This window comes from Sipha flava, unplaced genomic scaffold (genome assembly GCF_003268045.1).
Source record: "Sipha flava isolate LNK unplaced genomic scaffold, YSA_version1 197_pilon_pilon, whole genome shotgun sequence".
In the NCBI taxonomy this organism is placed as follows: Eukaryota; Metazoa; Arthropoda; class Insecta; order Hemiptera; family Aphididae; genus Sipha; species Sipha flava.
The window spans coordinates 1360273-1373784 of NW_020272774.1; the positions used below are offsets into that span (position 1 = coordinate 1360273).

At 31.5% G+C, this 13512-nt stretch overlaps 1 protein-coding gene across 1 annotated transcript in view; it reads right to left on the reverse strand.

The window, feature by feature from the left end:
- Positions 1-228: 228 nt before the first annotated feature.
- LOC112681819 (TWiK family of potassium channels protein 7) overlaps positions 229-13512 on the reverse strand; it is a 112777-nt gene continuing 99493 nt past the window's right edge. The window contains exon 4 of the mRNA XM_025552134.1: positions 229-580. Coding sequence (XP_025407919.1) covers positions 265-580 — 316 coding nt within the window. The 3' untranslated portion in view covers positions 229-264. The remainder of the gene's footprint in view (positions 581-13512) is intronic.

Here is a 13512-nt window from a genome sequence, read left to right on the forward strand (position 1 = left end):
CCGCTCGAGAAACCGTTATATTTCCGCTTTTTTTGTTCGTAAAAAAAAATTCACACGAACATTATTTTAGCATAATAAACAATCGTTTCGAAGCTCAGCTCTCCAGTGTTAGTCGACTTTAAATAGCACCCGTTGTTCGAATTTCGAGACGTTTGAATGGACGGTCAAAGCTCGGGAATAATTGCGTGGTGATAGTTATGTAAAGGGAAAAAAGAAAAAAGAGAAAAATACGTACATAATATTATTATTTATACATACAATCGATTAGTTTTTACACCTAGTGATTCTTCTCAGTATATCCGTGCAAGTCCTGATCTTCATCACCACGTCTTGCTGCATCAGATTGAAACACATGGCAATCAGGGCCATGCCAAGCATCAGGTACATGGAGCACAGTATGAAACCGAGCTCAACGCTTTTTATGGAACTGGACCCGGTGCCACCCGGATCGGTCATGTTGCCGCCGGGTACGAAGTCACCGAACCCGATGGTGCTCAGTGATATGAAGCAGAAATACGATCCGTCGAAGAACTCCCAGTCTTCCCATTTGGAAAATAACACGGCACCTCCGGATACGTACCTATGGAGTAAATGAAATCCATATCAGTCACTGAGGTGCTAGAGAATGGTGCTCAGCAGCCGTTTTTTTGTTTGTGGTCATTCGTGGTAAAAAATCATTGTTATTTGTTGGCCATCGTAACTTAACGAGTAACCGATATACAAAAATAGTGACCAGAGTACTAAAATAATACTATTTCTTTACCAGAACTTTCAGTAATGCTTATATTATTAGCATGACAAATACAAAACGAAAAAAAAAAATGCTATTACTAAAAATTCTAACGAATTAGATATTTATAAAGTTATGTGTATGGAAATCAGCTTCGAGGACAAAGGTTGTTATAATAAGAATTATAATAGGATTAAAGATAGAATTTATATTGGCAGTATGATCAATAGGAATATTTATAGAGTTGAGATGGTTAAATACTACGTTTACCGGATATACATACAATCAAAGAGAATATGAAACAAGTCACAGACCATGTTCTCCTTATTATAGAGCATACAAAGAATAATAAATCATTAAGATTTAGTTTGTAAATATGGGCAGGTACAGTAGATGATGGCCATCACACAATCTTGGTTGTACTGGATGATGGATGTGGAAGAATGTTTTAAGGCCAAATAGTTAGCCGCATTTTTATTAATATATTATTAGGCACCTACTGAGAGATTCTTTCTAATTGTTTCTATTCCAACAGGCTGACCAGATAACAGCAGAAATGTGGTATCGCAGAATCAACGAAAAATCATACGCCATATAATTAAGGGAAATGAAAGATAAATATTTAATTTGTGCATTAACGCGAACGGTTAATATCACATCATGTTCATTGCCAACCGACTGATTCGGTCAATCGTTCACGGGGAGTACTGCGCTACGGCGGTATATTTTCTGAAATACCAAAAATTATTTTTGCGGTCGGCCTACTCAGAAAAATGATCGACTTCTGCTGCTGCTATTGTTATTTTACTCTAATAAACGGTAAACGTGAGTATCCTGTCGCCGCACAGTGGTCCAAAATTAATGTTTGGCGCATCAAAAAAAAAAAAAAATAGATCATGGTTACTTTTTTTTACGTCAATATTCTTCAAATACTTGTTTTGTTTTCACTATTCGGATCTACATCTGGGTGACATAATTTACTTATATTGTCTTCTGCTGATCTATGATTTATCATTCACGAATTCACATAGTCTTTGAGATCCCACTTTTCTAATGAAAACTTGTTAAATGAAAACAAATTTGAATTTTTCATAAAAAAAAAAAAAAAATAGAAAAATAATAATATATCCAATACCAAATCATCTCATAAATATAACCAAAAGTTTTACTATTTATATGTGCCAAATTATAAGCTATACGCTAGATACGGCTGTATACCCACGTATCATCAATTTCTCATAAGCTATAGGCCATGGATAAAAATAGCGTATTGGGTATATACCGTATACCCCCGTACACCTTCCAATACACCACTGGTTATAGATATTTAGTTTCATATATATACATATATCATACATTAACTCAGTAATCTTCAACCTTTATCGACCTGCGACCCACTTTTCTTATCAAACATTTTTCGGGACCCATGTAAATTTCGTTAGCCGTGAAAATCAAATAAAAAAAGTTACAATTGTTTGATGTACGCCATTTTAGAAATGTTTTTATGACTGAATAAATCAAAATTTATATTTTTTAGGTATTTAGGAAATATTTAATTTTTAATATAAGTAATGAAACAAAAAAAAATGTATGTAATGATACCGAAAAATGTATATGATTTGACACCTAAAAGAAATGAGTGTAATATTTGTCGTGGACTATTTTCACACAAAATACCTCCACCTCAGCTCAATTAACACAATGCAGTTTATAGATATATGAAATTTAAATAAGTTTTATAAATTAAGTTGGACTATCACTTAATTGGATTTTTCATTCTTTTTTTTCTTTTATTTGAAAATTGACGCTTCAACAGCAAATATTATTAGCTATTAGATGTTAAATATTTGATGTGGTAGGCGTTAGATTTAAAATTACAATATTTCATATTTTTTTCCCTTTATTTGAAACAAGCAATCTGTATTTTTGGGGTACAATAGGTTTATGTGACTAAAGTAAACATATAAATTAATTTTAATTCTTAATCGTTTCGAATTATAATTATAGTTAATTTAAAACAGGCTAGACTTGATGTGAGAAGTCATCCAGTAATGACACTCGTAATTTGACTTTTTTTTTTTTTTTTATATTAAACAATACTGTAGTGCATGTGCTCTGTTTACGGATTTCTGATGGGAGGAGATTGAAAAAATAGGTCACGACACCATTTCCTTTTTAGACGTCTGGGTGGATTACTAGGAATAGAAGGGACTGCGAGGTTCCGTATTAACGAGTTGCTGTTGGAGGCAAGTCGTTTGTGGAAGCGTTGATAGTGGGCTATAGCTTCTTCGTACACTAATTTGATTTTTAAGTCGGTATGGATAGTGTGGTTTGAGACGTAAGGGGGGGGGGACATTTAAAAGTTTTCTGAGAGCTATATTTTGAGAGGCTTGAATTTTATTTAAGTTGGATTTTTTTGCATTGCCCCATAACTGAATACCATAAGTCCAGATTGGTTTGATTAACGATTTATATATGAGCAGCTTTGTGTTAATAGAAGTATATTTCTTATTGTCAGTAAATGTTTTGAGTAGGCGTAATCGGGAGTTTAGATTTAGTCGTTTTAATTTTGTAATGATGAGCATCATTCGATTGTAAAAGACGGCACAAATATTTTATTATGTATACTATTTATATGTACGTGATTTTTAAAACCATTTCAAATAAATAAATAACGGTATCTTCGATACCCGCGCAAACAACACGGGACGAACAATAAATACTATTGACATCCCTAAATTCAAAGGACCGCCCAAGATCCATGCCACCACGTGTCCCTGTATAACAGGGACACACACTACCCTTCCCAAAGCTCTTGATCTTATGTCGTCAGTGCATGCGCACCGATCGTAAGATCAACGAAGCAACTCAGTTTTTTGGTCGTTTGTGCATGCGTACCAATCATAAAACTAACGAGAGAGCTTATATGCTTTATTTTGACTTATAATTTTAATCCGTTCGACTTGTGTTTTTCGTACAAGTGTTGAAGAGTATCCGGTTCCAGTGCAATTAAATTTTGCATTTGTCCTTTTTTTTTAACCTCGCATCGATATCTGAAGGTCTGCGGTAAAGTACTGCTTTATTTAGCTTGGCAGACTGTACAATTGCGCTGATCGGCTCTCGAACCTTCATAACCTCGAGAGCCCTCTCTTAAACAAGGAGGAAGGTAACAACCCTTTAATACATTAATACCTCACCGCCATTTACATATATACCACCATTTCCACCTTCTTATTTCACTTATTTTATTTTTTGTATTTTTGGGTTATTACAATTTGATATGTTGAGCCGAGGTTAATCTGCGATCTAGAGTAAGCCCAAGATATTTGACTGTTTGTGAGTTTGGAATAGGGATACCACAGATGGAGACAGCTGGGCAGGGTCTGAGTCTAAGTGTAAATATACAATGCACTGATTTTAATTGATTTATTTTTAATCGCCAATTTGTGTACTATACTTCCAAGTGAGAGAGGTGATTTTGAAGGTGGTGGGAAGCAATAACCGCGTCATGATTTATAGAGATTTATTATAGAAATTTATAGCCTTATCGTCAGCATAGTCAGCAACTAGTGTGTTGAGGTGGGTTGGTCAGAGATGTATATGTTATAAAATACAGGAGAAAGAATACCACCTCGAGGAACACCCGCCGAGATTTTGGCTATACTGAAAAGAGTTCCACCAAAACGAGTACTGAAAAATCTGTCAGAAAAATAAGATTTAATGATTAAGAAGTAAACAGGATATAGGATTTTTTTCAATTTGTATATGAGTCCATCGTGCCAAGTTAGATTGGTTAGATTAGTCTATCTTGCTTAAATTGATATGTGATATTCGGCTTCTTGTTCTTTTAGGAACTGAGTAAGTGCACTGTAGGATTCGGTATTCGATGTTTATATTTTTAAACGGTCAGTAAAAGATTTACAAAAAGAAATTATCTACGCCAATTAGTTCAATTAAAGCTTTATATACGCCTAAGTAGTTTTCCACGCCTCTTACGAAGATGCGAGGGGAGGTTTCGTCTGAGCTTTCAATATTTTGTTCCAAAGGCTGGAATGATGAAAAATTTTGGACAGGCTCAACTTCTTGATTTAGAATTTCAAATCGATTTGATGATTTAAACAGTTTGGTTTTTTTTTAATAATTTTTTGAGATTTAATTTGGACCTGATCACTTGACGATATAGTTTGAGATGAGGAAGTCAGAATTCTTTCAATTTTTTTAACAACAGCAGTAAAATTGTCGTTTGAATTATCGATTGGCATTGTTGATTTATTTATATCGGCTTGTTGATTTGAATTATTATAATTATTATTATTATTATTATTATTTCTCATAATTATCTATCAGCGGCGGCGGTGACGTGTGTTTATTTTATCAAGACCACCTAGCGGCAGTCGCAAGTAAGGTGAACTCGTATAAGCTATTGCGTAGTTACGTAATTACACAGTACTATGTGAATACGATGGACTTATTCGAAAATAAAACGAAAAATTCTAACCAGAGTTTTACCGTTTAAATAAGAAATTATGTTAAGTTTATCATAACCTACGCTAAAGTAAATTGTGAAAAACGAAAATGTACACTTATATTTAACTCATTATAACTGGACGTATGAGAGCAATTATAATTAATTACGTAATTACGATGGAAGCGTACGAAAACACGACTGTATCGGATGGCTTCCACCGCGGGACTGACAATATTACATGAAATATTATAAAGGTGAAGTTAGATATAAATTAAGATTTACTAATATATTTATGATACTTAATAATGTGACAATTTTCAGAGTTTTTTCTTCGCTAAGTACTTTTACTATGTTGGATGGCATATTCAGGTCGGTGCGTATTGAGGTAAATTGTATACACTCCCTCACTATATGCTCGACAGTTAATGATTAGTGGTATGTATTGCGTATTGGCTTAAGAATTTTTTCTAACTAAGTATGAGTGTCTGAGGAAAAAAGTATTCATTCTAATCTTCTACAAATTTAAAATAGTATAAAATAGTACGATTTCGGGTTTATTCGAAAACATCTTTATGCATTATCATATGAAATACATTATATAATATATATATATATATGTTATAAATATGAATTTTTTAAATTTTAAACAGAAAACTTAACATGATCCAATCTTAAAGTTTACGCGACCCAAAATTGAGTCGCGACCCACTGGTTGAAAACCACTGCACTAATTGATGTAAAACGTTCTTTAAAACTTAAAAAATTGATATTTAAATTGAACAATAATAAATCCTAGAAAGAGGCCCAATACAATTACCACACACGGGTTTCCTATTTTATAGTTGCAACATTGATATACATACCATATTTCTGGAAACATACAATATTTTAAGAATTGATAATTATCCATAGAATAGAAATGGAAAAACATATTGTTATTTATAGAAGATAACCTGATTTTCCAAACTAAATAAATACATTTTTCTTAATCAAATTATAGATTTTCATATATTAAATTAAATTTTAAAATTCTATTTAAATAAATTTTGATCATAGTAAACAATTTTCCAAGATTTTTGAAATTTTCCAGGGGGAACATGTCTCTTCCTTGCCCCCCTATGGACGCCCTTGATTCTATCTGATAGATATATCAAAAGTCAAAATTTTAGGTATTTCATTCAAGTTCAAAAATGTTAATTTAAATGTGTGTGCCTAAAGATAAAAGTAGCTTTAATTATGTAAAAAATTAATTTCTATACTGTATTCTACAAATCTAATATAATTTATTATTTCAGAGAATGTATATAAAACAACATTTTCGTTTAAAACAGTTTTTAAATTATGAAATTATAGACCTTTGTTACTTCAAAATATCTGGTTTAGAGATTATTTATTGGACTTAATAATATAAAAACTTGGTTCTTAGAATTTGAAAATAAGTTGTATATAATAAATATAAATTTTGAATTTTTCACGTTCTCTCATAAAAAAATGGTTAGGTTGTTGAAAAATTGAACATTAACCGTATTTATGAATAAATATAAAGAATAGTTAGAAACAAAATTTAAATTCCCTGAAGTTTTCATTAACTAAAACTTAAAAACCGTAAGAGGGCCATCAAAGAATTTTCTAATTTAAAAAATAGAACAAAGAGTAAAAGAGTTAAAGTCATTGTTACTAATATTGATAAACCACACCTGAATTAACTTTTGCAGCTCAATCAAAGTTATATTAACCTGGAAAACGAGATTGTACAGAACTATTAAAAGAGGCAACTATAACTGAAATCTAATCTTCAAAAATACAACATTAAAAATCTTTATAAATCAATACCATATTCTGATGATAACTTGGTTGTTTGATTGATAAACAATCTTGGAAATTCTAATATATTAGATTGTGATTGGAAGCAAAACAACGTAATACATCCAACATATAATAGTATTTTACAAACCAAACAAAATTGTTACCTTGATAAATATTTTATATCAGAATGTACACGTAAGATACCTTTGCAAAATTTACTTAATCACACTGTTAACGAATATTTAAATTGTTTACTGTTCAAATTATTTCGTAATATTATCATTTTGAAATGATTTATAAGTGGGGTTGTGACAGCAGGGGGATCATTCATTGTATAAACATTTTTTTTTTTAATGCAAACTGAAAAAAGGATGCAGATATACCCTTGGCATATATGGTTCCACTCTAATTAAGATGTAAAGAAATTAAATTAACAGCTACTTCACTATCAGTGAAATCACTCTATGTTCCTCGACAAATTTTTGTAAATCAATTATGATAGAATATATCAAAAGAATAAAACACTAGACCATTAGTAGATAATATTGAAAATCAAATGAAAACATTAATTTCTACCACAAATACTATCAGCAGTTCAGCCAAAATACAAATAGAACATAACCTAATATTATCTAAGATCGATGGCAAGATAATATTTTATTATGAGTTCATAAATATAATTGTTGTTAATTTATAAAAAATATATTTATTGTCTAAAATGCATAGTATTTTTATATTTCCAATTAATTATCCGAATAATTTAGTCAGAAGTGCTATGTATGTAAATGTAATACAAAATAAATGAACAACCGATGGAATAATCAGTTTTAAAGCTAATTGTGAATTATTTAAATTTGGTTTTTCAATATTTTATGTTCATATTAAACTCTTTGAATGTTTATTATATATAGCGTATCAACTAGGTGTTAAAACATGGCAGGTAAATATTACAAATTGCGATAAATGTTAGATATTTGGAACACAAAGAAATATTATAAAAGTGGAAAAATATATAAAAGATTAATTTCGTTTATAGTTAGGTTAATTAGTCGATGCTAATAATTTGATAGTCACTTATAGATAGTTCATGTATAATTTGTATTTATATTATATTTTCTTTAAGGAGCCAGAACAACTAACGATGATAACAGCTTATACATTTTTTTAAAATTCTTAAATTAGTGCTATTATTACAGGAATTTACATTCGATTAATTCAAGGTTTTGCTAATACATTATGTGCTGTATCAAGCCTCCATGAAGTTAATAAAAAAACATTTAAATTTTGAAAACAGCTAAACTTTATGTCAGACTTTATCCCTAGTATTACATGCCCAGTAATGTGTATAAAATATTAATACTAATATTAAATGGTCCAGATATTTTACAGTATGTATTATTACCAATGAATAAGTCATAAGTTAGATATAAAGAAAAAATTAATTAATTTAAATTTAATTATATTAAATGCGTAGGAAAACTTTCTGAAAAGGCAGCTGAACCTAAAAATAAGAATTTGAGAAAATACAGAAACCATCACACAAGAAAATATTCAATGAAAAAAATAAACGAAAAAATCTATTATTCTGGTATTCTGAATTCTATGTCGATAATGAATAAAACAGCTATTTAATTATTAAAGGAAGTAAAATTATACCTCAATTTAAGCGACTGTAATACAATAGTACCTATTATAAATTGTAACATTATGACTTCTGTATTGTTAAAGATATCACCGTTTATACGGAATTATAAGAAATCAGTTGACTATTGGGTCACTCTATATATATATATTTTATTTTAAAGCTTACAATTGTATTTATAAGCATTATCCATTAATTAATAATTTTGACGCGAAAAACCTTAATTTTGAAACATGCGTCAATGTGATTAACCGATTTGATTGTTTTGACCGAAAAAATACTCGCGTGATTTTGATGCATATTACTATGTTTTAAAATATTTAGTTTTTTCTCGACTACCCGAACATGCGTGGAACGTCGAAACGCACCGTGACGTGTTTAACATAAGGGGCGTAACCGAAGCGCGTCCTCAGCGAAGTTTCTCTTAAGAAACCGGCGTCGATTAAAAATACGCACGGAGTCGAAAAATTTTACTCCGAGACGAATAACGTTTCATCAACGAAACGCACGTCGAGATGATATCATCCTGTCTGCACTGCATGCATTCAAGTAAACAGCGTGTCAAACGACCCGTGATGTATCGATTTATCGTTCTCGAACGCGCGATTTATTACTGAGATCGCATGCTATATACTACCACGTTCTAGACCGACTGCGTACGAAAACGGTATCGTGGACGACACGAGAAAACCATTAGTTCTTTCCAATCCATTTGGATTCCATTTGTTTTCCAACAAGTTTTACCACTGATGATTTCTTACCCGGCATGTGCATGGAGGCATACGGTTACAGAATATCGGTATATTTGCGCAACTATCATATTATATTTTATTAAATATATACGAATATATGACAGTGAAAACTCTTCAAGAGTAATAAATGCCAGCATAAGAAGATATAAGGGTTTATATATACCTTGACAGTTTTTGTTGCCTTCCGTACACTTTTCATTTTTACTATTATATATTTTGACCTTTTTGGTTGAAAAATCTAAAACGATTGTGGAAAAATGGCTCGGAAAACGTACTCTTTGTTTCACGTTATTTCAAAAGTCTGCTGTAATAATGAATCAGGAAAATCAATTTTTCTTAATGGTTTCTGTAGTTTTTTTTCTTTCGGATTTTCCGCACTTTATTTTTTCTTATTTATCGGATTAACAACTACTGCGTTCAATAATTTTCTCGTTGTGTTGAAAGGAATTTGTTAGACTATGCGAACAGATAAAAAACAGGACAAAACACGCGTCGTCAAAATTTTGCTGGGTGAACTTTAATCAATAGTTTATAACCTAACGTTGATAAGGCAGAACGTACGGGACACCGGATGGTTTCATACACCTGATTTAAAAAAGATTGTAAGTGAATCATGGTACATGTTACATGTTTACATCACATGTGACCGCAGGTCGAACGTTGTTTTGTTCAAAAGTTTGCGAACCAAAAGCAACTCGTCGTCCGGTCGTTTTGATTTCATGCCACGCGTAATATCCACTGTCGTGTCAAAAACCACAAAACAGAATTGTTGAACGATCATCATTTGTCGTAATGTCATTCGTTTTGGTACGAAACGATGCAACGGTGGAGTTAATATGTACAACTATTTTAGTATATAACTCCGACTGGCCGGTATCGTCTAAGGCTCCTTTCACACTTACTGGACTGTTGCGTACAGCTGCATGTCCCCAGCCCCCCGCCTCGAACTTTCGAGTTCAAATTTTTACAGTCGTTTGTGCTTTTATTCGTATGTGCTTAACCCGTTTCCAAGATGTTAAACATTGAAGGAGGAAGGGGCCTAAGGACATGCTTAATAAATTCAAAATATATTTAAACAAACTTTTAGTGTATATGGTTTTATTAACACATTTTATAAAGTAAACTAAGTATATGTAAGTAACCAATTTTTTATTTATTATTAACCTGTTCGTTTATTCGGCCACTCGTAAACTGTTGTACTTTCGGCATTACACAATGTTATAAATATACGCGTACGTTTTACGTATGAATCGACGTTGTATGATTACGAGACGAAAAAACAACGACGGATAATAATCGACTGAACTGAACACTAAACAAATAATCTATTATTCTATATCTACTATTATCATTATCGATATCCAGTGGGTTATACGGTTGATACGTGGTGATAGTATTATTTATACTTAAACAAAAAAATAAACAAGATATGAGAGGTAATTTTCAGATAGTATATTATTGGAAGTATTAAGTCCTCTTAGTACATTTTATTTTCGATCGATTGAAATATGTATCTATAGTTTTAATTTGAAATTTGAAAAATTTGTCAAAGTATGCAAAATAAGCATAAAAATCTTGAAATAAGCACTCTCCTGCAAAATCTATCAAACATGCAAAAATATATATATAATATATTACTTTAAAATTTTAGATCTGATATCGTGGCACCGAGAAACAAATTTATTTTGCAATCTGCTATATTTAAAAATAATAAAAAAAGTATGCAAATGTATTTATCTCTAAATATTCAGACATGTTATAATAATTGTTGAGATCCATGGAAAATAGTAACATAATAGGTATCTATACTGATGTACAGTATACATATACATTATATAGCATAAAATTAAAAAAAATACTAGGATTTGTATTCAAATACTTTGTGAGTATTCGTAAAATACATTTTGATAATAGTATTTGAAAAGTATTTTTAGTACATTTTTATTTGAATACTAGTATTAGTATCTTAATATTTTTTCAAAAGTATTGTTGACAAACCGTAAGGTTAGACACGTAGGTACGCATAAATTTCAGTGCCAATTCGCTGTAACCTGTCAGATCTAAAATTCCGTGGTTTGATAAAATAGTCGCTTAAACGTCTGCCCAAATTAAAAAATAACAAAATAAAAAATACAATTTTAAAAACGTGTTATGATATTACTATAGAAGTTTTTTTCAAAATGAAAATTCATCAATAATGATTATATCACTTCGGGGTTTTGGTGAGAAAAGCTCTTATTGTTTTAAAATACACGTAAAAATGTCGAATATTTAAATTTTTGTACGCAAATTAATTTAAAAAAAAAAAAAATAAAAATAAAGTGGGTCATTATAAAAAAAATTCCAAGTAAATCAGAATTTTCTGCTGAAGTTTGATCACAAATCTACACAAACGTGGAATATACGAACATATCAATATGAAATAAAAAATTGGTTAGTAAGGAGGCTAAGTCCTTAGACCCCTCCCTCTTTCAATGTTTAATATCTTGGAAATGGGTTAAGCACAAACGACGGGAATAAAAGCACAAACAACCACAAACGAAGCACAAACGACTGTAAAAATTTGAACTCGAAAGTCCGAGATGGGGGGATGAGGACATGCAGCTGTTACGTACACGACAAGAGGTCTAAAAGTCTTTTCATACTTAACCGATAAATGTTGTGATCGTGTAAACGACGCATGATGGTCGTGCTTTTGATATTTAATAATTCCCACTGTATCGTCCTACTGTCGTTGTCGTCTAAACAAATATTGGGGTTTAGTGAGATATGGAGCTGTACACATCTAACTGACACTAGTCGTCTGTCGTCTATTGTACGTTTTACATATTATATACTTTTGTTTACTTTTTAGTTACACTTTTCACTATTTGGATACTATTTTCGGAATGGCGAAAATTGATATTGAAATACTAATTACGTTAGTACACGAGGATCTTTTTTATGGGACAAAACCCAAGCAGATTTATTTTTTCATATAAATCATCAAAAGTTTGCATTATCATTTTCAAATATTTAAAAATAAACTTGTCCTCGTCATTCCTTAAATCTTGAAATAGTATAAAAAATGGTTCTGCCTCTTCTCTACTCACATTTGTTGGATGAACCTAATGTATCCGATTTCTTCTCCTTCTTTTTAAACGTCTATATACGTGCTAATAATTTATTGAGTTCCATATTTTGTTAAAATCAAACAATGCATATAATTGAAGGCTCCTGAAGTACTACTGTCGGGCGCATGTCATATTTATACGAAATAAAACATATTTTGTGTTGTGTCATGTCGACTTGGGCAGAACGTCGTTTACACGACAGTCGTGTAAGTGTAAAAGGAGTCTAACCAGCGCGTCGATGAAAATATTTTGGTTCCTGCGCACGGACATGTAGCTATATTGCATACTCAGCGCGCCGTTCCGTCGGGCGAATAACACTATTCCGATATGAAATAAAAATTCCAAACCTCGTTGACTCGCGATTATTCGCATCAACCATGTAGTGCACGACGTGTAACACGTTTAGGATGCGTTGCGTTCAACCGCTGTGTACATTGTGCACGTTTCACTCGCAGAAAATTAATTAACGAACGGACCACGAGAGTTTTCTACTAATCAGTAAACATGAATTTTGGAGTTTTTACATACATTAGTCAATACTCCAGGTCGGGATGGAACGCATGTTTGTACAGTTATAATTTTGTATTGCTATAAAATAATTAATTATAAAATACAATTTTTATAGTAATTAATTTTCGTACCTATTCTTATTAATAGTTATATTATTATTTTATGTGCGCAAAAATATGACTGAGAATTTGGATGAAAGAAGATCTAGCTATACTTGCATCGTCACTAGACGAAGACGAAATCCGTAACTGATCCGTATCGTTAAAATTCTAAAAAATATTATTTCCGACAAATGTAAAAATATGGAAACGGAACGAATACTGAACGGACATGTGTACACAATTCCAATGCGTAACAAGTACACAAACTTGAAATGCCAGACACAGACCGGATGGTACGGATGCAATACGATTACGTGTAAACATACCTTTCCGATTGCGGTAGATATGTCTTTTTGGTGGCCGCGAGAACGTTGAACGAACGCGGTTTTC